The 23,810-nt window shown below is 38.4% G+C and overlaps 1 protein-coding gene across 5 annotated transcripts in view; it reads left to right on the forward strand.

The window, feature by feature from the left end:
- Window positions 1–23,810, forward strand: part of LRCH1 (leucine rich repeats and calponin homology domain containing 1) — a 217,300-nt gene that overhangs the window by 109,669 nt on the left and 83,821 nt on the right. For all 5 annotated transcript variants that reach the window (XM_059728090.1, XM_059727981.1, XM_059728013.1 and 2 more), the window contains exons 2-3: window positions 8,599–8,743; window positions 18,810–18,936. In XM_059728090.1, coding sequence (XP_059584073.1) covers window positions 8,599–8,743; window positions 18,810–18,936 — 272 coding nt within the window. The remainder of the gene's footprint in view (window positions 1–8,598; window positions 8,744–18,809; window positions 18,937–23,810) is intronic.

Genomic DNA, 23,810 nt, shown 5'->3' on the forward strand with positions numbered 1-23,810 from the left:
GCTTTTTACAAGGTTCTCTTTATTTTTTTTTTTATTTTGGGGGGAACGGGGAATGCTAAACAATGGTTTGTAATGCCTTTTGGTGGTGCAGAGGAACCAACTCTTTCCTTTTCTCATTTGTTCATTAATTTTTTGTCTGACAGTTAAAACATACCAAATAATCTTCAGTAAAAGAAACAGTACTTATTAAAAATGCATGCAGTGTACAATAGAGTTTACAGCTGACTAGCTTATTGACATTCCAAAGATTTTCTTCTTTTATTGTAGAATGATTATTTTATGTTATTCTGTGACTTGTCTACCCTTATTAATATATTTAGAGGAAAATTCCAAGACTTGTAATTATAATTTCCATTATGAGTTGTCATCTGTAAATATATTATATCCCATAAAGTAGTCCAAAAATAATTAGTAAGTATTTTAAAAGATTTGTTTGTGACCATACAAGTCAGTGTTCCTACTGTGTGACTTGCTATATTTATCCCTGTTACAAAAATGTCTTTATCAGTTCTGTCTTTGCTAAATGCAAATTTTGAGACTTTAGATGTAAGTGGATTCAGAGATAATACACTCTTTGTTCCTGCTGTGTTGGATTGGGCTGAAAGAAAAATGAAGAAAGAGTCTTTTGGAAAGGGTATTTTCCTCCTGCCCCTTTATAGAATTTATACATAGTTTCATGCACTTACAGTATGGATTACCTGTTTCTGCCTCTCTGCCCTCCTGCTGTGCTGTGCTGTGCTGTGCTGTGCTGCCCTGCCCTAGAAACCCTGCATCAGCAGTGGGGGTAGTTGTGGCGAGGCGGGCTGGAGCCTGTGGCCACATGTTAACGTCTCGTGGACTGCCAGCTGGACAGCCCTGATTTAATCTGTTGATCCCCTTCTTAAAATTAATTGTTTATTAAGGAGTTAGAAAAATATTATATCCCTTCCATGGGGGCGGGAAAATCTGCTTAATTTTTAGGATAGCTTTGTTGGTTGGAGGCATATGCCTTTCCCTCACAGAGTGGCAGAGATGCTAGGGTGTCTTACTCTTTGTCTAGAGGTCTACAGGAAGAAGTCCTGTTGTTCTTAGGAGCTGTGTTTCTGTATTTAGGTTCTCTGCCAGTAGCTGCCTTAAACAGTCTTCCTCCTGAGGAGTGAATACAAGATGGAGGGATGATTAAACATTTATGCCAAAAATTCCTTGCAGAAAGGTACAGGAATAGTGTTGTAGTTGTAGAGAGTGACTATCCCTTAGTCTCACCCTCGCTCCCACCCAGCTGATCCAGACTTTTGATGTTATGGTCTTAGGAAGGGTATTCTTTACTCTACCAGAGAATGTAAGCATGCAACAGAGCCATTCCCCAGCCACCCTAGCATGCAGGGTGTATGACCACATTATATTTTTTGGTTCTCTCTCCATTTCAGGGAAAGAGGGAACCAGGAGGCTTTTAATGGCACTTAATTAAGCAATCAACCCATATCCTGGTGCCAGAGGATGTTATATTCATCTTTAGTATTTTTTATAACCACATGCCCTGGTTTTGAGTATCGTTAGGAAATACAGAGTATGCATCTTTTATACTTACCTTTGTTTGGGGGGTTGCAGAGCAGTATACAGTAGAAAGCAGTATGTTTAATAACTGCTAAAATTTTGTTTGACTAAAGTAGTATAGGCAAATGAGGTAGGTTGTGGGATCTTGGGAGACAGTATAAATCAAGGTTTAATATGTGCCAGTTGCCTTAAATAGGTATCTCACTTCTTTAAGTACTCAGTGAGTATTTCAGAAACTGTATTGGTTTGTCTTGTTACATCATAAGACAATATTGGGAATCTTTTATGATAGTGAATTTTTTCTCAGGATTGTGGCATTAACAGATGTCAGTATATCAGTGGGCTTCCAGCAGTAAGGGTTATAAATGAATGAATGAGGGAATCATGCTTTGAAAATTGTGTAAAATAGGTAGGTAAAATAATTTCTTTGTAACTGAAAGGTGATTTGTCCTGCTTTTGCATATGTAGTTAGTCCTTTTCTTTTTCATCTTTTGATTTTTAAACAGCCTTATTGTTCTGTATCGGGGAATAATGGTGGGCTACTGGCAGAGTATGTAACAGTGATTCTCAGCCAGGATGCTGAAGTACAGTAGGGTACCACAAGTTCCTTTTAAGGATGCTGCGGGGTGCAAACACTTGAGTCACAAGATAAAGCCGGAGATTCCAAATAGGGATCCATAGAGTCAAACACGTTTTGACCTGTTGTGGTCTTTGAGTTCTTTATAACAGAAGAATTGCTCTGTTGTTTTTTCCCCTAGACAAAAAAATGAGTGAAAACTAAAAACTGGTACTTTCGGAGGAAAAACTTGAGTTTCAAAGGGTTGAGAACCACTTGTATCTGAGATTAGGTCTCCCCCTAGTGGTTGATTCTAGTGAATGACTGACTGTACAGTCTCTTACTTTTGAGAACTCAATTTTTCTTTAGCTCAAGTACAATAAATTATATCCTTTGTTAGAATCTTGCTAATGGCAATGGGCATTTATACACGTGCTGTGGGAGTGGGGGGAGGGTGCTTTAATTAGAGTGGTTCCAAGAGCTGCTCTAATTAAAACGCCTGGAGCGTTTTGTGTATCAGTTTTCCCACACTGAAAAATGGCGATGAGGGCACTTTAACCAAAGCTCGTCAACACTGGAGTCTGCTGGAGGGCAGTAATTACCATGTTAATTGAGTCTGTTGCGGCGCACTGTAATTATAGCGTGTCAGAGCAGCCTTGCTGCTCATGTATAGGTGCCCCATGGTGTCACCATCATATAATAAAAGCATGTTGCATTAGCAAGTGGTATCTTGACTCCATTAAAAAGTTGCAATTCATTGAGGAATTGCCCTTAGCTTCCCTGAATATCTTTGCTTAGCTCATTTACTCACCCATGATGCTATGATGGCAGCAGGTGGAACAAGAAGTAAGAGAGTTCATATAGATAAGCTTTTTGATTATAACAGCCAGGCACAAAGTATACTTTGATTTTAATACATTAGTTTATAAGAATAATGGCAGAGAGATGCAAATGTATGTTGTTTCTTGTGTTTTTTAATGAGCTGTGACAGTGAAAGTAATATTTTTAAAGTTAATTTTTATATTAATCAGTATATGAAAAGAGGAAAATATATTATGACAGACAAAAAATTAAGCCTTAAGAAATACAAACTAGCAAAGTCACTGTATATTATTGTGATCCTGTGCGTGTCCTTGCTTGTTACATCTTGTCTAAATGTTATGTTATCTCTGGGACATGCATGTTGACTGCCTGTTCTGTGAGTCACCTTTTTATGTTGAACACAGTAAAGTTATATGCTAAAATGTTGTTCAGTATCTGTATACAAAGCCTCTGTGAGCAGCCCTTTGCTGGCATGAGTTCACTGGCATGCCAGCGTGTCTCTTGCTGGAGCTCCACATGCACAATGACTTCTTTCTCAATGTACTCCTAAGTGAACACCTCTGAAGCTGTCAGAGATTCTCACTGCTGTTAGAACCAATTTATGATATCTGTTGTCATCAGTAAAGACAAGCTTTGGAACCACAAACTTCTTTGGGATAAGACAAAAATAGAGAGATGTATAAGCTAAGGGTTCATGTTAATGTATCATAGATATACATATGCAAAATAAAAGCCAGGTACTCCCAGAACTTTTAACTCCATGGGTGAATTGTACAATTAGAGTAGAGTTAGCATGTCTCTTGATTTGTTATCCTGCCTCTTGATTCATGACTTGATTTATTTGTCCTGCCTTGCGGGGGGGGTTAGACTAGGTGACTTTGGAGGTCCCTTCCAGGCCTAGTTTTCTGTGACTCTATTACATGAACTTCCTGAATTCTCCACCTATTCTGATTTAGATGCATCCACTGAACCAATCACAATGGTATCTGTGTACAAATGATACTACCTTCTTTAGAACAAGTCCTATGTTAATTCTATGCCATGGTCTAATTTCTTGCCTTTTATTTTTTTTACATGTGTTGTCATAATGTTGAATTTGTACTCTGTTGCAGATTAATATTTATTCTCTGTTTTGTTTCCAGTAAGTAATGGACAGATATATTTATATTCATTTGTCCAAGAAACAATTTGTACATTCTGAGTATAGTTATGGCAATAGAAGTTTTCCTTTATCATCATCTGAACTCTTAAAATAATAAGATTATTTATTTTACTTTTTTGCAAACCATCTCCATTATTAAAAATGTGGCATGAGATATGGTTGATTGTGTATGTGGTCAAATATATTTCTTTAATTGTTATTCTAACCTATATGAACTTTGGCTTTTTTTGTATGACAGCATTTCTTATGGCTCATATAAAAGACAGATTTGGTTAGTTACTTTAGGCACACAAAAAAGAGCCCAGGACTGTTAATCATACAAGAAAAATATAATGTTAGAACTCTAAAGGCAGTACTAGCTCTTGTCAGATAGAGGTTTTTGGGGTCAATGTATTGCAAGTTTTGTGTTAGCTGACTTAATTGACCTTTCACTAGCAAATGGTTTGTTATAGGGTTATGATTCCATTATAATAGGAGCAGTGTAAACATAGGAAGATGCAGTCTGCCATGGAGATGGTTGTGATTAGTATTACGGTAGCAATACACTGGCCAAGAACACACTGTGCTAGCCACCGTAGAAACATGTAACAAAAGACAACACAATTTTATTTTCTAATCTGCTCTTCTCTTTATTGTTGCTCATCCACAGCTAAAGAAGTTTGTTTTGTGTATTGTACTGGGTTCTTGTCTAGTCTCCAACTCAGTACCATAATTTTATGATACAAAAACAATATCATTGCTACAAAATTGTGCTGACTGTTTAAAGATTAATTCCACCTAATATTTTTATAGACTGACTTGCTTATTATTTTGCATTTCATTACTTTATTTTGGAGATATAGCAAGCTTTTTCTTGGCAGGAGTAAAAGTTTGTGAAGCCAAATGTAGTTTGAAAATCTCTTCATGTTAGCTACAATGAATTAGTCAGATATTTCAATTTAAAAAGCATAAGGAACTGTGTCTAGAATATATTTCCCTCACCCCATTGAACCAATGTATTTTAATGCACATGTAGCCTAATTCCTAACAAGAAAGTCACCAGAGGTGGTCAGTCAGGCAGTTTTTGTAACTATTAAACGTACTGCAAATCATGTTATATGTGAGGAAATGCAGTATGTTCATCTGCAAATTGCTTTTGTTTTCCTAATTTTGTATTTGAACATGGATAGAATCAAAGTCAAGAATGCTGTCAGCAGAGTCAGATGAAGTCAAGTAATGTTCTAATTGTGATTAAAATTAATTCACTTGCTACCTCATTAGCAAAATTGCTGCCTCAGCACCTTTTATTCCTAACTTTCATGAACAGCAAATACTCTGCAATTCAAAATCCCCACCATAATTATTCTTCCATCATGCTTTTGTTACCTTTGTAAAGTTAAACTTAATATTTTGCACCACTAATTCCAGTTACTCCATTTTTTTATTGCATAGAATCCATGCATGGATTTGCAGAAATGTCACGTTTTTAATTGACCTCATCCAATTTCCTAGCCAGATTAGGGACTATGCTGTCACAAATTGACGCTTACCTGTCTGCTGCTTTAATTAATATAATATAATATAATTAATTATAATAATTAATCATTATAATATTAATAATTAATTATAATATATTCAGTATAATATAGTATAATATAATAACCTTTTCTCCTAATGTCAGTCTCCTACCCACCTATATTCCCTTATTATATTCTTATTTACATACATTTTTATTCATCTGTATTTAAAATATACATAGTTAAAAAAGAAGTGAAAAACAATCTCTGTGCATGTGATTTAGCGCTTTCTTTTGTTTTCTTTTATGGACATGATTTCATTTGAATTTCGATTCAATGGACATAAAAAATACATACAAGTTTTAGTGACAATAACAGAAGAGCATAATGTATTATTTCTTTTTCTCTGTTGTGTACATAATTTAATGTACTTTTAATTATCAGTACAGCTGTATCATTAATACAGTAGGATTTTGTTCTGTTGTCATCTCAGTTTTAGTATTAAGAGCACTGCTCAGATTAACCTTAGTTGTCAGGAATTTTAACTGAGCTGTTCATTTAAAAAAAATAAAACCAAACAACCCCCCCCCCCCGGTCCCCCCCCCAAAAAACTCCCAAAACCCAACAAAACCAAACAAAACCAACAGCTTCCTTCCCCCAACACAAAAGATGTTTGTTATACTTTAAGATAAGATGTGAAAAGTGTGGTAAGGTGTATAGATGACCTTTCAGGATGAGGCCATCCCATCAATTAAGGTGGTGTCCCCCAGGGATTGGTGCTTGGATCCATGCTCTTTAATATATTTATTAATGGCTTGGATGAGGCAGTGGAAAGCGCTGATATTAAGTTTGTAGATGATACCAAGCTGTGGGGAAATTCAGGCACACTGGAAGATAGGTTCAAGATCAAGGATGACCTTGACAGGCTAGACTCACGGGCAAAACGGAATCAGATGAGGTTTAACAAGGATAAGTACAAAGTCCTTTATCTGTGTAGGAAGAACCCTTACCACAACTACACAATGGGTGGTGGCCCACTGGCTGGCATAGCAACTGAGTGAGACCTGAAGCTCAAAACAATGTAAGTGGTGGCAAGAGTTATCCAATAATGAACAGGTATATCTTTTTGTCAGTATTTGACAGCACTGATTTTTTCTGTGAAATTAGTTTGAGGGTGCTTAACTGGAGGAAATGGTTTTGTGTGTGATGTCATGAAGCCGGTGTAATGAAGTTAAATCCAAAGATGTGGTTGAAAGGTTGACAGTCAAAGAACTTAACTGGGTTGCTTGATCGAGTCTCCAGTTCTCTGATTATGAGGAAATTAAATAGCATTACGCAAAAGATTATCGTTATGTACTCCAAAAATACATTGAAAAATAAACACTCAAAGTAGGGGAAGCCAAATTTTAAACTGAGTCCTTAGAAGATCTTAGTGATGACTGACTTCAGAAATAAATGCTTCTTTTCCTGAAAAGGTTCTGCACAGTAGGTATTCATCTGTGTAAGAGGAGGTATATTTGGCATGCTCTCGAAGCACAAATGCTTTGAAATACGAGCAGCAGCAATCTTGCAACTGTTCCGCTGGTATGTTTTTGTGAGGCTCCAGAATTTGAAGCATATGCCAGCTGTAATGGAAACTTTATTGTTTAGGGCACACAGATTAATGAAGAGAGGCCTGGATATGGATTTAAAGTAGTGGGCTGCAACTTTGTTAACATGCATTGGGTGCTATCCTCCTTGCCTCTTTAGACTGCCATGTGCTAACCATAAGTAGGGTCAATGCAGGGGTTTTGGACACCTACCATGTAAATCATAACTTGAGATAAATTATTCGCAGTCTACCCATAGTATTTAACTCACCTCACTCTTTTGAATCTTCTTACCAAACCCTAAATGGGACAGAGGTTACCAAAGCAGTACTCTGTTTTGTGAAAGTCTGGCCCCACCAGTGGGTTAACTGAAAGGTTCTCCTTTTTGCCTTTTGTCTGTGCTGGAAACTAGCCTTAAGTTGTTATAACAAAATAAACATTGCCACAAATGATAAATTTGAGTCTCAAAGTCTTCCCTCTCCTGTTTTAACCAAATTGTAGTGAGGAAGTAGAAAACAACCGCTAGGCCTCTGAAAGACCAACAGTATCCTGCAAACATAGCATTTCCAGTGCAGCCACTTAGAGGCAAAGGAAGTTGAGACTAAGAAGCTCAAGGGGCCTAAGCAGAGGCTTCATTTCATGAGGACTCATCAACAGGCCAGTCAGCTCTTATCTCCCTCTGGCTGGTCAGTAATAGGGGGCTGGGATGGTGCAGGTGCTAAGGCACATGATTGAGAGCCCAGAGGTCACCAGTACAAGGCTGTAGCAGAAGCTCTCATGGCGCAGCTCTGTCAGATTCCAATGAACATGAATTCTGCTAAATACCGTATCACACAAGGACACGAAAAAGGAAAAGAAGGTCAATAACATTCAGGTAAAGTCTGGAGAAAGAGAGGACAACCTATATGCTGCTACATGTACCTGACCTCTGTTCTGGGTCAGTCTGCCTCACTAAAAGTCTGCTCAAGTTTTTCAGCTGGTGAAATGGTCTTTGGCTTTTGTTGTATTCCTGTGCGTAAGCTTGTCTGTGTTTACTATGAGTGGAGGGAACACACCCAAGGTCAGCAGTGCTCCTGTTGCTGTTCCACACCTTTGTGAATCAGTACATAAGAAGTTGGTTCCATGTCAAAATTTTGAAATAACTGTTGAGAGTGTCTGATTTGATAGGACAAAAATCATAACAAAAACTGGGAAGGTTAGTTTGACAGATTATGTAAGAGAATGAAGTTATATGACTTGTTCTGTAATATGCACATCCCATCTTTCTAACTTTTGCAAGAAAAATTCCCAGTCATTTATTTTTAAGAAAGCTACAATTTGGAGACCATGTCCAGCTGTCTGTCAGTCTTGGGTTGTGGTCTTTTGCTTTGAAACGCAAATTTCAGAATTTGTATTTTCAAACAATAAGTTAACATTTTGATTTTTTTTTTTTCTCCTCAGATCTATCCAAGAATAGATTAACTGAAGTTCCTATGGAGCTGTGTCACTTTGTGTCACTGGAAACACTGAATCTGTACCACAATTGTATTAAAATTATTCCAGATGCCATAGTGAATTTACAAATGCTCACTTATTTAAATTTGAGGTAAGTTAAATTTACTGCTTTACCTGTGCAAATTCAAGCATGCTGGCCTCTCTCATCTCATTTTTGTGCTTTTCTTTGGAAACTTCATTGACTCATTTAGTTGCCTACTACATAAGAGAGAAGCTGTGATGATGAAATGATGAAATAACATTTATTTCTCCTGGTGTTGTCTCAGCAAATCATGATGCTTATTATATTAGCGTAATATTGATGGAATTATTCTTGATTCCTTTGTGAGGGTAATGAACTTTTACATGTCTCGCATATGCTGATTTTGATAGCAATTAACACATGTAGAGCAAATGTGCCTTGCCTTCATAAGCTTAAATTAAAAAAAAATCCATGTTGATATCTACAGCATATGCCTTGTCTTCACTACAACATGGTTGTGTTACAAATTGTGAAAACATTTACTCATTATTTCCAGAAAGAAGTATAATTTTGGGTCATATCAAAGACACTGTAGTTTTGAAAAACTAGGATACTCATGTAAATTCTGTGTATTCATAGTAATACTTTATGGATGTGCCAAAATGCTTAGATATTTGAGAATTCTTCAGGGTAATTGTTAACAAATTTATTTGAGTTTAGCCAGTTGGTGGTGGAAGACATTAATACTTTATAAAATAAGTGCTAAATAAGCAGTTTTTAGTAGGGTCATTGTATAGTTATAGCAGCGATAGTCCAGGGAATATGCAAAAAATAGAAAATATTTCCATTTACATAATGGAGTTAAACAAAAGTAATTGTTATAGCTTCAGCTAAATACTGGGTAGATCTGCTTGTTTCCCAGAGGAAGACATAAGCTTGTTTGATGTGTCTCCCAAAGACATGGTTAGGCACAGACATCCAGTATAGGATACTACCGAACAAAATTTGCTTCTCCAAATTAATAAATTAGAACTTTACATATTTCATATGATTCATAAACATTAATTCTCAGAATATCCCTGTGTGGTAAAACAAGTTTAGCTAATAGATAAAAATATGAAAATATATGGCAAGAAGGGTAACTGGACTAGTGGCTCAGTAGTAAGCCTTGAAATTTCTATTACTTCTGAAGGAATAGAAATTCTGCTCAGATGTCATCCGAGTTGGACTTGGTAGTTAGTGGAGCCTTTCCAGATGGGAAATAAAGAGAAGGGAACTCTAAAGGTAGAGTAGCGAGATTCCCCCCTCCCCCCATGGAACACATGCTGGCTCTGGTTCCCTCATGGCCAAGTAATAGCAGCCCTAGCAGCAGCTTCAGCCCTGGCTGCAGGGCTGGGGCTCAAGCTGATGCTACCACAGCTGCTGTTGTGTAGCTGAGCCAGCATATGTTGTGGCTAGAGCCAGCATATGTTGCATGCTCTATGCCCTTGGCTGGAGGGGGGCCAGAGCTGCAATGGGAAGGTAAAGGGTGGTAGGGAGCACAGGCAGCAAGGGGAGTGACAGTGTGGGGAACAGGCAGGGGGAGCCAGACACTGTGGGGTGGGGGCAGATGGGGAGAAGTTATACAGGCGAGGGGGCAGGCGCTAGGGAGGAGCAAGCACTAAGGAAGGCAAGCACTGGGGAGAGGGGGTCAAGTGGTGGTGGGGGAATAGGCAGCAGAGGGCAAAAAATGAGAACTGAGGTGCATTTCTTTCACACACAAGTAGATAATTCAACACTTTGACAGAATGTGAGAAGAACTTGGTGGGTTTCATATATTTTATGGGAAAGCAATCTAGAACTGAACTATTTAAATATTTGTTTAAAAATACTTTATTTCCCCGGTGCAGTGGGGGTGGGGGGAAGAATTTAAGACAACACCCCAATAATTGGATTTTATCGATGGATAATTATAACAAATTTATAAATTTTCCATGTGTAAAATCTAATTATTGGCAGGTTCTTTTAAATTTGAAGTTGTCTTGGATTTGGGTAAATACATTACTTGTTACAGTGTTTGTGCTGTAGGGGAGGATGTCAGAATTTAGTTATCTGAGGACAGAGTGAAGGTTAATTTGCTGTTGAGGGAGTCAAGATTGAGGGTAGTGATTTATATGAAATAGACATACTTTGAGGAAGTCTGAGGCCCTAAAGGATGGGCCGTGGCTATGCAGGAGTTTTGTTGTTTTTTTTTTTACCTAGGCTACTAGGTTCCATTTTCAGGTTTGTAGGTACTGAGGACATATTTTCAAACTTACAGTATGTTGTCATTTATCTCGAGTTTTGGCATCTGAGAAACAGCGGTACTCATAGTCATTCTAAATATTTTTGTTTCTGTTAGAATTTAGCACTTACGACCGATGAAATGCTGTCACAACTAGACATGTATAAACAAGTTGGTATGAGAAATATACCAAGTTTACATCTTGCACATGTAATTGCATTTTGGAATTATGGCTGGAAAACTCATTGCAAAAAGTACAATTTGTGTGATTTAGGCATATCACTACAAACCAAGAACAACTGCAGACAAAGTGGTAACATTTAAATTTGTATATAATAGCCTAATAAAATAGGGCCACAGTAGATTATAGAATCATGAAGAAGAAGAAATGTATTAAAATTCTTATTTAAGGTTGTGTACGCACCTCCCTACAACATAATAGTCTTCTGAAGTATTTTTCTCTCTCATGTGGGAATAGACTTTCTCTTTGTTTGTTGACCACAATTAGGATTCTGTAGTGGAAAGAAAAATGCTTTTGACTTCTACAAATGTATTGCATTCTCACAAGAAAAATACCATACATTACAGACCCATATTTCTCTTTCTGGCTTAATAGTCATGCTTTCTGATGTTATAGAATAGGGCCCACAGGCCAGATCTGGTCCATGGAGCCACAGGGCTTTGCTTGTGGCTGTGCCTGCCCATGTTTGTTCTTATGCCACTTCTGTCTCTCTCAGGCCCCTTCCCTTCCCCAAGGCCATGGTATTGATGCAGGTTTCAGCCAGAAGGGAGCTGTTCTAGGGCCATGAAGATGGAAGCTGTACCCATGCTGTTGCTGCTTAGTGTACTTTACTAATAGATACAGTTTATATATTTATATAAATATTTAATGATAATTTATCAAATAATTATGATTCAGCATTTCACATTTCTCCTCATGGATGACTTCTGAATTTTGTAGGAATTCAAACATTATTTATCATTGTAGGTATACCACTTGACCTTATTTTTCTGTTTCAGAGCATGGAAGAACTATTATTTTTTTCATGTGCCAGATTTTTTTTTTTTTTGTCTAGTGATAAATATAGCGCTTGGAAATGCTATTTTAAGATCTATCTATTAAGTAGGAGAATAAGAGTAGTACTTTGGCCTCCCATAATAGCTTGTAAATAGTTTTGTTTCCTTGGTTGAAGGAAAGTAGTGTTTCATTGCGTTTGCTGAGAGACCAGCCAAGCAAATTTTATACCCCAGATCTTCAAGGTTTAATGCAGGGCAGGCAAAATATGGCCCGCAGGCTGGCTCCGGCCCACCAGGCCATTCTGTCTGGCCTGCAGGGCACCTAAAAAGTTTAGAAAATTAATATTTATGTGCTTTTGGCTGCCTGTCAAAGATGACAGGAGCCAGGGGCAGTAAGACCCAGGGGAAGCTGTCAGGAGTCAGGAACTAGGCTGGCCAGCCAGGCCCCACCCCCAGCCCCCTCTCACGGAAGCCTCTGCCTACCTTGGCTTTCACTGCTCCCCTACACGCCTGCTCCAGCACCACATGGACCTGGGCTGTATCACTGGACTGCGGGAGCATGGGTCTGTGCTGGTACTCCAGGGCCAGGAGCAGGAGCAGGAGGGGGTGTGTGTGTGTCCATGCAATGAGGGAAGGGGGGAGAGAGAGAGAAGTGAGAGAGGCACAGAGTGTGCGTGCGTGTGTGCGCACGCGCTCCCATAGGGCAAGTCCTGCACGCACCCCACCATACCCATGAACCCACACCACCCTCACACTGCCATACATGCAGGCACCCCCTCACATCCCAGCCACCTGCACCCCACAAATCCACGCACATCCCCCCACATGTTCCCTCACCCCACATCCCCACAACCAACCTCCCCATACCCCACACACCCACAGCCCCCCACAAACCTATACCCACGCCCTGCCCTTCCCAATTTACAAGAGTAAGACTTCATTTTAAGCTGTTGTGCAATGACCTCTGTGTACACTACACAAACACATATAAATCAGGACAAAAACATTTTTTGAAATCTAATTAATGAATGTTGTAGATGTTTGATTTTTACAGTATAATTAGGTATTTTTCTGGTTCTGAGATAGCAAAACCCCTTGCTGAAAGGAGTATTTGGGGGGCAAGGGGAGGGACTTCTGGTGGTAAAGGCTGGAGGCTAAGGGGTGGGACTTCTGTTCCCAAGCTGGTGACCAGGGGGCGGGGCACCTGTCAAGGGGCAGGACTCTCCATGTGGCTCTCAACAACTTCCCAAAACTCAGTAAGCAGCCCTCCACCTGAAATAATTGACCACCCCTGATTTAATGTATAATACACATATGAGAAAATGTTGCCTTCCATACTGAGTTACCATGCATAGTAAAGACTCAAGGCAAAAAATGAGAACTGAGGTGCTTTTCTTTCACACGTAAGTAGATAATGCAGCACTTTGACAGAAGGTGAGAAGAACTTGGTGGGTTTCATATATTTCAGGGGAAAGCAATCTAGAACTGAACTATTTAAAATAAAATATTTTAAATATAGATTTAATTCTTGGTTTAAATATTAGAAAAATGGACATAGAGGGATAGAGTGACTCTGTCATACATCACGTTATTATATATGCATATCTACAGTATCATATGCATAAGAACAATTTTGTTCTATTGGGTCATATTTTAAGAACCAGTGAAGTCCCAAAAATGACTAGACATCATTGGAAGTCAGAAATTGCTGACGTTTCAGTACCATAGCACACGAGCGTCAAACTGTTGACATGGCAAAGTATTGTACTTTGGAATGGCTGTTAGTCTCTGAAGAAGAGGCCATCAGAGAGCAGATATTTTGAGGCTGTCTGATTGACTCAAATGATTAATCCCAGCAAACTTCTCTGTGCTATATCAGCCTGCATGGTGCTTTTCAATTCATCAGTGTGGAATGTAAACAAGGTGTAGCTGACACCTGTCTTGTTATCTACAAGTTCTGCAGATGAGTTGTCTGACTGTATGAAACTACATAGGTTGAATCAGACTTATTGGTCAGTGAGAGAGGAAGGCGTGTTCAGATGCAACTAGCTTTTCCTTCTGCCTCCATACTGCAGAAGGTTTTACTAGAATTACTCTTGAAAAATGTTTCAGATATGTATTTGCCTTATTTGCTTCATTTCTGCTGTTCCCTCAGCATTGGGATATGAGGATCTGGTTCCACTCTACTATGAGACATCATTGGTTGGGCCGCTGTACTGTATAGTCCAGTCTAGAGAAGGACGAAATGAAAAACAAAAAACCCCAAAACATATGGAGTCTGCAATACCCTACCTGTACGGGATCTAAACAATGATCTCAGTAATGGCAGTGTTCTGTATTAGGACCATATGTAGCTGTTTACAAGCGTAGAGCTATGTGCATAGTAGTTTGCCTATCTTTGCATAAGTGGCATATTTTAAAATTTAAACAGCAATGTAGGTAACCAAATCTGGTCACTTAGACATTCAGAAAATGTAGAATGCTACCCTAAAAGGATAGTCTGTGTGCTGGAGGGCCACATTTTATTTTGGATTTGAAAAAAATGAACATATATACTTCTGAGTTACAGGAAAGAACATCAAATTAAAATGTACCACTGGTGGAGATAGTGCCCCTATGAAGCCCACAGGTTAGTCTCTCTTTCCAAAACAAGCATCAGAAGCTATTTATGAGCAGCCGTAGCAGTCTCTTGGGTCAAGATGTAGCACCTTGTTGACATACCTTCTTCAAACTGACCATGGTGGAGGCTGCCTTTGGTAGGATGGTGCTCCTAGTATTAGACAAAGGACTTCAAAAACCTATGTATAGCTGGGTTTGAGTAGTCCCTGCAGTCATACTGCTATAAAATAGGCATTAAGGAAACATTTAGTTTTGCAGAAAGAAGAGAATAGGAACATTTATTTGTTCCTTAGTTGAATTATTCTCTTGTTTAGAGCATTTCTTTGCTCAGTAAAATAAAAGTTCCTGATTGGTTCATAAAAATATACTCTTCAGTAGGAATTTATTTTATTGCTATAGTACCTATAGCTATACAGACTGGAAGATGTCAGTCCAGACTCCAGACAGAAGGATAGTCTGTATTTCTACAGAAGGTTTCTCAGCTGGTGAGCTTTTCAGGGTATCTGGCCACACCTATCTCATCCATGAATGATTGGAATAATTCTACTATATGGTTGAATGCAAGCTATCATTTAAGGGATCTTTGGACCTAGTGACTTGTCGAAGGAATTTTTTAAAATTTAATTGCAATAAATTATTTCTTTCTATGTACTGACATTAATGAAACAGTTTCCTCTGCTTGGTCTCCCCATGTACCTTTTCCTTAGTCCTGCACTTATAGTAAGATAATAATGTTGATGGCTTATTTTAGACATAGCATTACAGCTGGCTGGTGAAATGAACTCTACTGCCCATTTTATATACATTCAACCCCACTAACCCTTTGCTCCACTCATCATTCCAAGATGATTTAGGAGTGATACTATTGAGACAAATTCTCTGAGGTTACATTGTTCCCATGGCAATCTGGTAAAATGATTTTAAGTTTAATTACAAATTTTGACCCTTTCACTTTTTGCAATTAGCCTCTTTTTTTCCTCTAGTTCTAACTTTGTAGTTACTGGAACTTAAACTTGGCTGATATATATTCTATTTGGGGGAAAAAAGTCACTCATCATTAAATGTCCTCTAAAGTATTAAATTTTAGGCAGTTCTAAAATGGAACAAAGGTAATTTTTTTTCTTTTTTTTTCCCCCTCCTACATGGAGGAGGGAATGGAAGATAGCCCATAGGAAGAAATTGAGTATGTTTTCTTGAGGAGGATAAAAAAGTTCCCCAGTACAATTTCAGAGATGGGAACTAGCACAAATATGGCTGTTGGCACCAATAGCAATATAGCATAGTATACTGATTATTTTACTTACACTAGCAGCTCTCTCCCACTTATTCGTTTGCTTTATACCGAATTATTTAATCTGTATACATTCTATGTTGGTATTATGGGAACACAGTCCTCTGTTGAACAGGTTGACTACACATAAACTGTACAGAAACTGCATTATGCTCCTCCACCCTATCCCCTTGTAAGATTTCCGTGACCTTTTTTTTGATGACATGATACAACTTTGCTGTATTTTTGTTCTTATTATTCTTAGTCTTTCCAAAGGAGAAAAATTGCCCATTACAGCTCAACAACATAAAAAATATTGTTAAATCTTCATCTAAAGTATTGTCATTATGTACCTATTTTAGTCCCTTTTGAAATGAATGGTTGCAGCTCTCTGACTAGATTTGGCTAATGTTGGCAGAGTTTACTGCCTTAGCACTGATTCAGTAAACATAACAAATCAGTTACGGATTCTGGAACATGGGAAATCATAGTCAGTGAAGTGCTGATGTGCTTTGCCACTGCAAACCAGGTTAAGTCAAAGCCGTGAGAAGGCGGCAGAGAAAGAAACTTAGGGTGCCTACTTACATGCAGTGAGGCTGCTCCTATGCACTGTAATGAATCAAGTCTGCTGGAGCATGGTTATTACTGCTCTCCAGCTGACTCCTGCATCACATGTATCAGTGTCCCCAATCTGAAAAATGTCAGCAGGGGTGCTTTAAGTAAAGTTAATTTAATTAACTTTAGTTATAGTGCCCTGCCACCATTTTTGTGCGTGGGAACACTGATACGCGTGATGCTCCGGGTGCTTTAATTAGAGGAGTTCTTGGAGCCGCTCTAATTAAAGCCCCCCCCCCCCCCCCCCGGCCGCTTTTTCCTGGAACGTGTGTATAAACTCCCTTAGAGGTTCCCAGCTTCTACCCTTTCCCTTGGGTAAATGAATCTTAATGCATGTTCTAATCCACACAGGGCTCTTCGTATTTTTACCAAAAAAGTCTCAAGAGACCCATTTTGGTGCACCTCTGCTTCTTATATGTATGTTCTTTTGATAAATCAGTCAGCCTTATTATCTGATCATACAGCTCTTTCACCCCTACTTATCTCTCCAGCTTCCTCTTCAGAGATATGAGATTAGCATAGCTGCTATTTAAGCCTCAAAATCAGTTTTAAAAAAAGGCTTTTTTAAATGAGAGCTGTGCCTACCTTGTGAGAAATGCAGTTGGAGGCTTAGTGAAAATATGGATTGATTCAGAATATCTTTCAGTATTTCTGAGTGAAGAAAAAAACAAAAGACTTGAAACTTCTTCATAGATCTTTGTGCATTGGAAATTGTATTGAAAAGAGTGGAGTTTCTGGTCAGGATCAGTGTACACCTCATCTGGGTTTTTCCTTGGAGAAAGGGATAACGCTTTCATAGATGAACTGTGCAGGGCAGCCACCTGGTGTTAGGGCTAGGTAGCTGTTTGAAAAGGATTACAGATGTTCTCCTGATCTAGGGAAAAATGAATGGAACCATGGTGGTATTTTCCCATTGAGATTATCTCTATATTCTCTTCACTGAGAGTTGTGTTAGGGACTATGTAGTCCCAAATAGAGTCCTGTTTAGAAGCCAGTTGTCTGTTTGGAGCAGACATGTATGCAGGCTAACCTCCATTTTTACATAAAAATGGCATCAAACTGGGGAGCAGAGAATGAGGAAAGAGTAGCAACAGATGAGAAGTCCTTCAGGCACATGAAAAGGGGTAGGGGCAGTACTTCTGAGTCAGACTTGGGAATCAAGGGCTCCTATAGACATGCAGGGAGCCAGCTCCAATGCACAGGAAATCCAGCACGTTGGAACAGACTTGGTTAATCGAGTCCACTGGAGCACAGAAATAAATGTGCTCCAGCAGCCTTCTGCATCACGTGCATCAGTGTCCCTGTACTGAAAAATGGTAGTGGGGCACTTTAAACTAAAGCTCGTTTGATGAGCTTTAGTTCAAAGCGTTCTGCTGCCATTTTTCAGTGCAGGGGACACTGATACACATGACATTCTGGCACTTTTAATTAGTGTGGCTTGCTAATTAAAGTGCCCCTGCGCCTCCCGGACCACATGTAAAAATGTCCCAAGACCTTTAGATTACCCTTTGCTCTGCCACATACTTCCTCTGTGACCTTTTTAAGTCATTTTAATTTTTCCAGTACCTTGTTGTTCCATCTGCAAAATGAAATGATAGCTTTCCTAACTCCCTGGAAACTTTGTGAGGTATTGGGAGAACAGCACTCATTTGCTTTTCATAATTTTTATATTTTTATTTTAAAAATTATAAACTTTTAAATATATTTTTAAATATGATTGCTTGACCTCTTATTACTACCCGTGATAGGGAAAATATTGTGGTCTGTTCCTGTTGACCAAGCCACAGAAAATAAATGCTTAAGTAATGGGCTAAAGTATTTGGCCTTTCTAAAGTATCATAGGAGGATAGAATGTTCATTGATTAAAATGTATATAGCTACATTTAAGGGAGCAGTAGGCATTCTAGTCCATGCGCCATTCCCCCTCCCATCCCTTCCCCTTTGACTAACTGGTGGTTTGGCTTTCAGTTGGCTTTAAAACTCTGAGACCTCTACTTACTACAGTAAACCTGTATGATTTTGTTTTAATATTTGTAACCACCTCCCCAAGTTTACTGCATTTCTGGTGAAGGGAAACAGCTGTTATACGTTGTCATCAGTCTTTGTTGAAGTGCTCTATATATATGTGCTTGAAATGATAAAATTGATTCATTTTCTTCACAGAGGGTGGTATTTCACAAAGCTGTTTTATTCAGCATGTGCAAATTTTTTATGTGCAGATGTTTTCTGTTAATGCCATTTGTATTCTAAAACTTTAATTTTCTTCTCGTATACATACTACATACACCTTTATTTATTAAGATATCTCAGTAGCTCAGTTTTTTCATCATATTGCAATTGATTTTCTAAGTGAGCATATGCTAGAATGTGACTTGCATTTTTAATGTTTGTTTTTGTTTTTTCTGTTGCAGCCGAAATCAACTTTCTTCTTTGCCAGCTTGCCTGTGTGGTCTTCCTCTAAAAGTCTTAATTGCAAGTAACAATAAGCTAGGTTCCCTGCCAGAAGAGATAGGTCAGCTAAAACAGTTAATGGAATTGGTATGTTACTGATTTGGACCTTTTTGTTTGTTTGTTTGTTACTGGTTACAGTATAAGCAACTTTGCAGACAGCTTCCTGTTTAGATCTCATGAAACAGCACATCCCTATTACACACTTCATGAGGTTTATCTGCTGAACTTCTTAAGGGCATCAGATGGTTATACAGTAATGTTTCCTTATCTTCTCTCCAGCTTGTCTGTAACCTCCATCACTCTTTCAGTTTCAAAGAAAGAAAAGCTGTTAAGTACAGCATTCTTTACTTGTTGTACTCCCTACCTTTTCACATCCCTCTCTGCTTGCTCCCTGTTTTGTGGCATCTAGTTCTAATGCCATGTTCAGACCTTCATGTCAGTCCCTTCATATATAACTGTACTTCTTACAGCATTGTGTTCCCCTTAACAAAGTTGATCCTGTCAGTCCATTTTCAGTTGCTCTCACCAGTATTTCCATGCTGCCCTATATGCATTGAATAGCTTCTCTGAACTGATCCAGAAGAGCTCACTGTCCTCTTTTATGTCAAATGTTTCCTTAAAACCTAGCGCTTCTGTGGTGGCTAAAAGATATCCAGTTAACAAAGGTGGAGGAGCATGATTTATTTGGAACTTTTACTTTTTTTTTTTTAATTGCAAAACAATATAAGAAGGTTGTATGTAAAAATGTTGTATATTTGACTGTTTCCATCCCTTTTTTCTTTGGCTCCCCTTCATGTGTCACAGATTTACTAAGATGTGAATTTTCTCAGATACTTATTTCTGAATGTGTACCCTCTTGAGAATAGCCCTTGGCATTCTAAAATACTAGAAACAGTTATTCCAACATTACTTTTGAATGCTTAATAACAACTGCAATGTTGTTCCAACTGGTGCTGTTTCTTTTACTGCACCTGTTTTGTATTTCCAAGTTTGGCTACCACTTTGGTATCTAAAAGTCCATGCTCATCCACTTGCTTGTCTTTTCTAGATGTATATGTAGAATACTTAAAGCAGGGGTGTAAAACTCATCTAGCCTCCAGGGCTGGATGATTGGCAGGGGACTGGTCTGTGGGCCAGAGTGGGCGCCATGTACACTTGCATCCTGGAGTGGTGGAGTGGCTGCTGACTGCAGCACAGCTCTGGAGCAGCCATGCTGCACATAGTGGCTACTATGCTGCATGGCTCTGGAGCTGTTGCTGCAGGGCTCTGCGGTACAACCCCAGAGCCCTGGAGCAGCTTCCACATGCAGTGAATGTAGGCACTCAGAGCTGTGCTGTACACAGTGGCTGCTCCACAGCTCCTGGTCAGGAGCTGGAATCATGCCAAGACCCACAGGTAGAGGGCCAGATGGTAGAGCTCTGTGGGCCAGATTTGCCCTACAAGCCATATCTTTAACACACGTAGCTTAAAATGTGATCTGTCATTTGGTACTGACTTGCCATTAAATTAGGTCCAGATCATTCAACTTACCCTTTCTGGGCAGAAATATTTTCCACATTGGGGCCTTTAGAGCCTGTCTACACTGTCAGAAAAATTGCTAAGGAGCACCATGCTTAAACTGATATGTTAACCTCCAAGTGGAAGTAATGTAGTTTGCCTTATTGGTGTGCGTTCAGCATGCATCAGTAATCGTGTACATGCTCTCCCTCTCTCATGTGCTTACTGGCATATGCACAGCACTGCATTAAAGATTTGTTTCAGGATGTAGCATGCAGATAAATGGGTGTGCTGTGCTTCACTGTGGCATAATCCTTTGATTCTGGAGAAATGCCCTTGGCGACATGCGCCTCACAGGATTAGGCCCTTGTTGCTGACTGTAATAGGCTTAACTTGCTGCTGACTTCCCCTTTTTATTTTTTTCTCCCTTGGGGTTCACGGGATCTATTTATAATGGCTGACATGAAGTTTAATATTTTTTTTTCCTTTTTTAAGATGTAAACTTCACTGGTTCATTTTGCCAAATAATTTGTCATTTTTTATGTTGACTTCTAAGTGGAAACAAAAAAGCTATGAAATAAAAAGAAAACATATACACAACAAAACAAAATATTCTCAGTACTTTAAAATAATACAGGCCAACCATAGTGATGGTTTACATCAGTGGGATCAACCTTTCTGGCAAGCATGCCACAAATTATGCCAAGTGTCACTCCAGTCCCCCTCCGCCTGCCCCGTCTGCTGTTTTGCTTTGCTTCCTGCCCCATCCATTGTTGAGTTTTTTGTTCCCTACCACTGTGCTGTCTGCCCCTCCCCAGTCTGCCATGTGCCACACATAAAGGCTGCCCATGCCACTTGCAGCATGCATGCTGCAGGTTCGCCATCCCTGGTTTACTTGATACTTATTCTATTACTATATTTAGTTACTCATTCTGTTTTTATTTTATTAATAAAATAAGAAAATATTAAACATCTCTCTGTTTAGAAGACAAAGTAAGTGGATTGTTAATGGAATTTAAAATCTGTTACTGGTTAATCACTGATTAGTTTACCTGGCCTCTAGATTAAGTATTGCTATTTGATTGCTTTTCAGTGGTCCATATGAAATCAGTTGAAGTCAGTCTGGTTCTATTGGGCATGGTTCCATGCTGTATTTTGACATGTCATTTGGGTCCATGCTAGCTGTTTCATCAGAGATTTTCCCATCCCCAGCAGTCATTCCAGAGTTAGGTTGACATGTACCAACAACATTGATAGGCATTGCATGTGCTGAAAACAGCTTCATGCATTGAAGTTGGAGTGTTTTTACTAAGATTAATAGCTCTTTTTCAGATATTTAGCTGTTAAAATTAAAAGCAACATTGAATATTCTGTGCAATGCACATTGCACCCAGAAGGCGGCATGATTTTTGAGGGATTTATTTAATTGAAAATTGGGATCAACTGTCTTGTCCAACACCTCTTTAAAAAAAAGGGCGAGGCTTTCCAGTCGCATCAAGCTATCAGTGTTACTTTTTGAGGGCCCAAGAAAATGTAAAAATTGCCTTTCTAAAAATGTTCCAAAATTAATGGAGACTGATGTTATTGCCACATATCATACTTGTATATGTTTATATATTTTCTGTTTACCTACTTCAAATTTATTCCAAGGAACAAGTTTGTATATGTTGTATAAATCTGTTATATCCTGTTAAAAAGATTTGAATAATGTCTTGACCTTCTCTTAAGCTTTTACCTTTACAGTAGATACTCATAATATTTTCATTTTTGGTTAAGTTCATAATTTTTATCTTGTGGCCATTCAATCATTTAGTTACATTCCTTTACTTTCAGTAGGGTTTCAGGTTGCACAGTCTTGAGGACAGTTTGCCTGCTTATGAAAACCTTGCCTTGTGAGTGAGTTGTGGTTTTTTGTTGGTTTTTTTTTGTAGATGGATCTGAATGGTGAATTTTACCTCAATGTAGAAGGTTTGCATCAACTCCTCTATATATGTTAAATCATTAACATAGGTCTAAAGTGGTATGTGTGATTGTCTTAAGTATTGTTCTGAATTTCACCCTTTGAGATCACGTTCACGTAGGGCCAGTACTGTAGGCAAATTGAAAATGCTAACTGTATTAATCTACCAGTGATAATTTGCTTGCATACTGCTATTTGGCCACCATCTCTCACTTGATACAGAAATTAAATTTCAATGTCATTAATTTTGAGAGAGTTTGTGTTGTCAAAGAAGGAAATGACTAATTAAGACTAAAATGGAATGATTACAATAAGTCTGACCTGTAGCAAATATTAGCCTTCAGTTGTCTACAGATGGCCTTGAAAGCCTGTTACAAAACAGCCAGTTCCCTGATTTTTTTTTAATATAAAGTTAGAAAACTCTTTGATCCTAATTTTGATAACATTGGTTCCAATTTTAAAGCTTAAGATAAAGTAGACATGCCCCTAAAAAGGAAGAAAGAAAATGAAGGTAAAGTGTTACAAAGTGTAATAAAAAATAAATATACAGCTCTTGATTTGTCATAAATGTCCAAACAAAATAAAAATAAAAAGTGTTACATGCTATGTTTAATGGGATGAAGGGACACTACTGTCTCTGCATATCTTGTTAACTGCCAACGTTCCATCTTAATAGATCAGTCTTATTCTTGGGATTTTTTTAAAGGCCACAAGGTGACTTTGTCCTTGGAGTTGCAAAAACGTATTCATTTTCCTTGAAAAAATCCCTTTCCCTGAAACCATAGGCATGTTTAACAGTTCCCACATTCGTAGAAGTAAGATACCGTTACCCTACGGTGTCTCTACATCAAGGTGACTTTATCTTAATCTGTACACTCCAAAAAGTGAGTGCTTAATTATGAACTTGTTTAAAGTCTTTAAATTAAAAATAGGGCAGTAGACCTCTTAAAATATTTAGTTTGAGAACAATGCAATTAACAGTGCTTCACAGTAATTTGGGCAGGAGGTGATTTCCATTGCACTCATTAACAAGGAGTTTTAATTTCCTTATCTAAAAGCTAAAATAATTTCCTGACTCTGTTTTGACAAGGAAAGGAACTTTTGGCATCAACAGGATCCTGTTAAGAGGTGAATTTTGTTTCTCTCGTACGTAATTTGGTACCGTCAAGGAGAGCTTTATTGTTCCCCATTTTTCTTGTTAATTATTCTTTGTTCTTGAAGCACACCTTTGAATAGTATTGCAAAAGCTCCCTTTCTGAAGGCTGAATTTGAAATTTGATTGACCTCTGTTTTGCCCCAGATCTTGGAGCTCACTGATACTGTGCAAATCATCAGTTGAAAGAATAGGAGTTAGAGTATATAAGGCATTCCCTTAGCTCTTCAAGAAAATGTTGTTGCCACTGAAATCATGCCCTAAAACAGTAGTTCTCAACCTTTTTTGTACCAGGACCCATTTATAAACATTGGTGGCCAGTCCCAAACCAGTAAATAGTTTAAGTAGAAA

Source organism: Alligator mississippiensis, chromosome 1 (assembly GCF_030867095.1).
Source record: "Alligator mississippiensis isolate rAllMis1 chromosome 1, rAllMis1, whole genome shotgun sequence".
NCBI lineage: Eukaryota > Metazoa > Chordata > Crocodylia > Alligatoridae > Alligator > Alligator mississippiensis.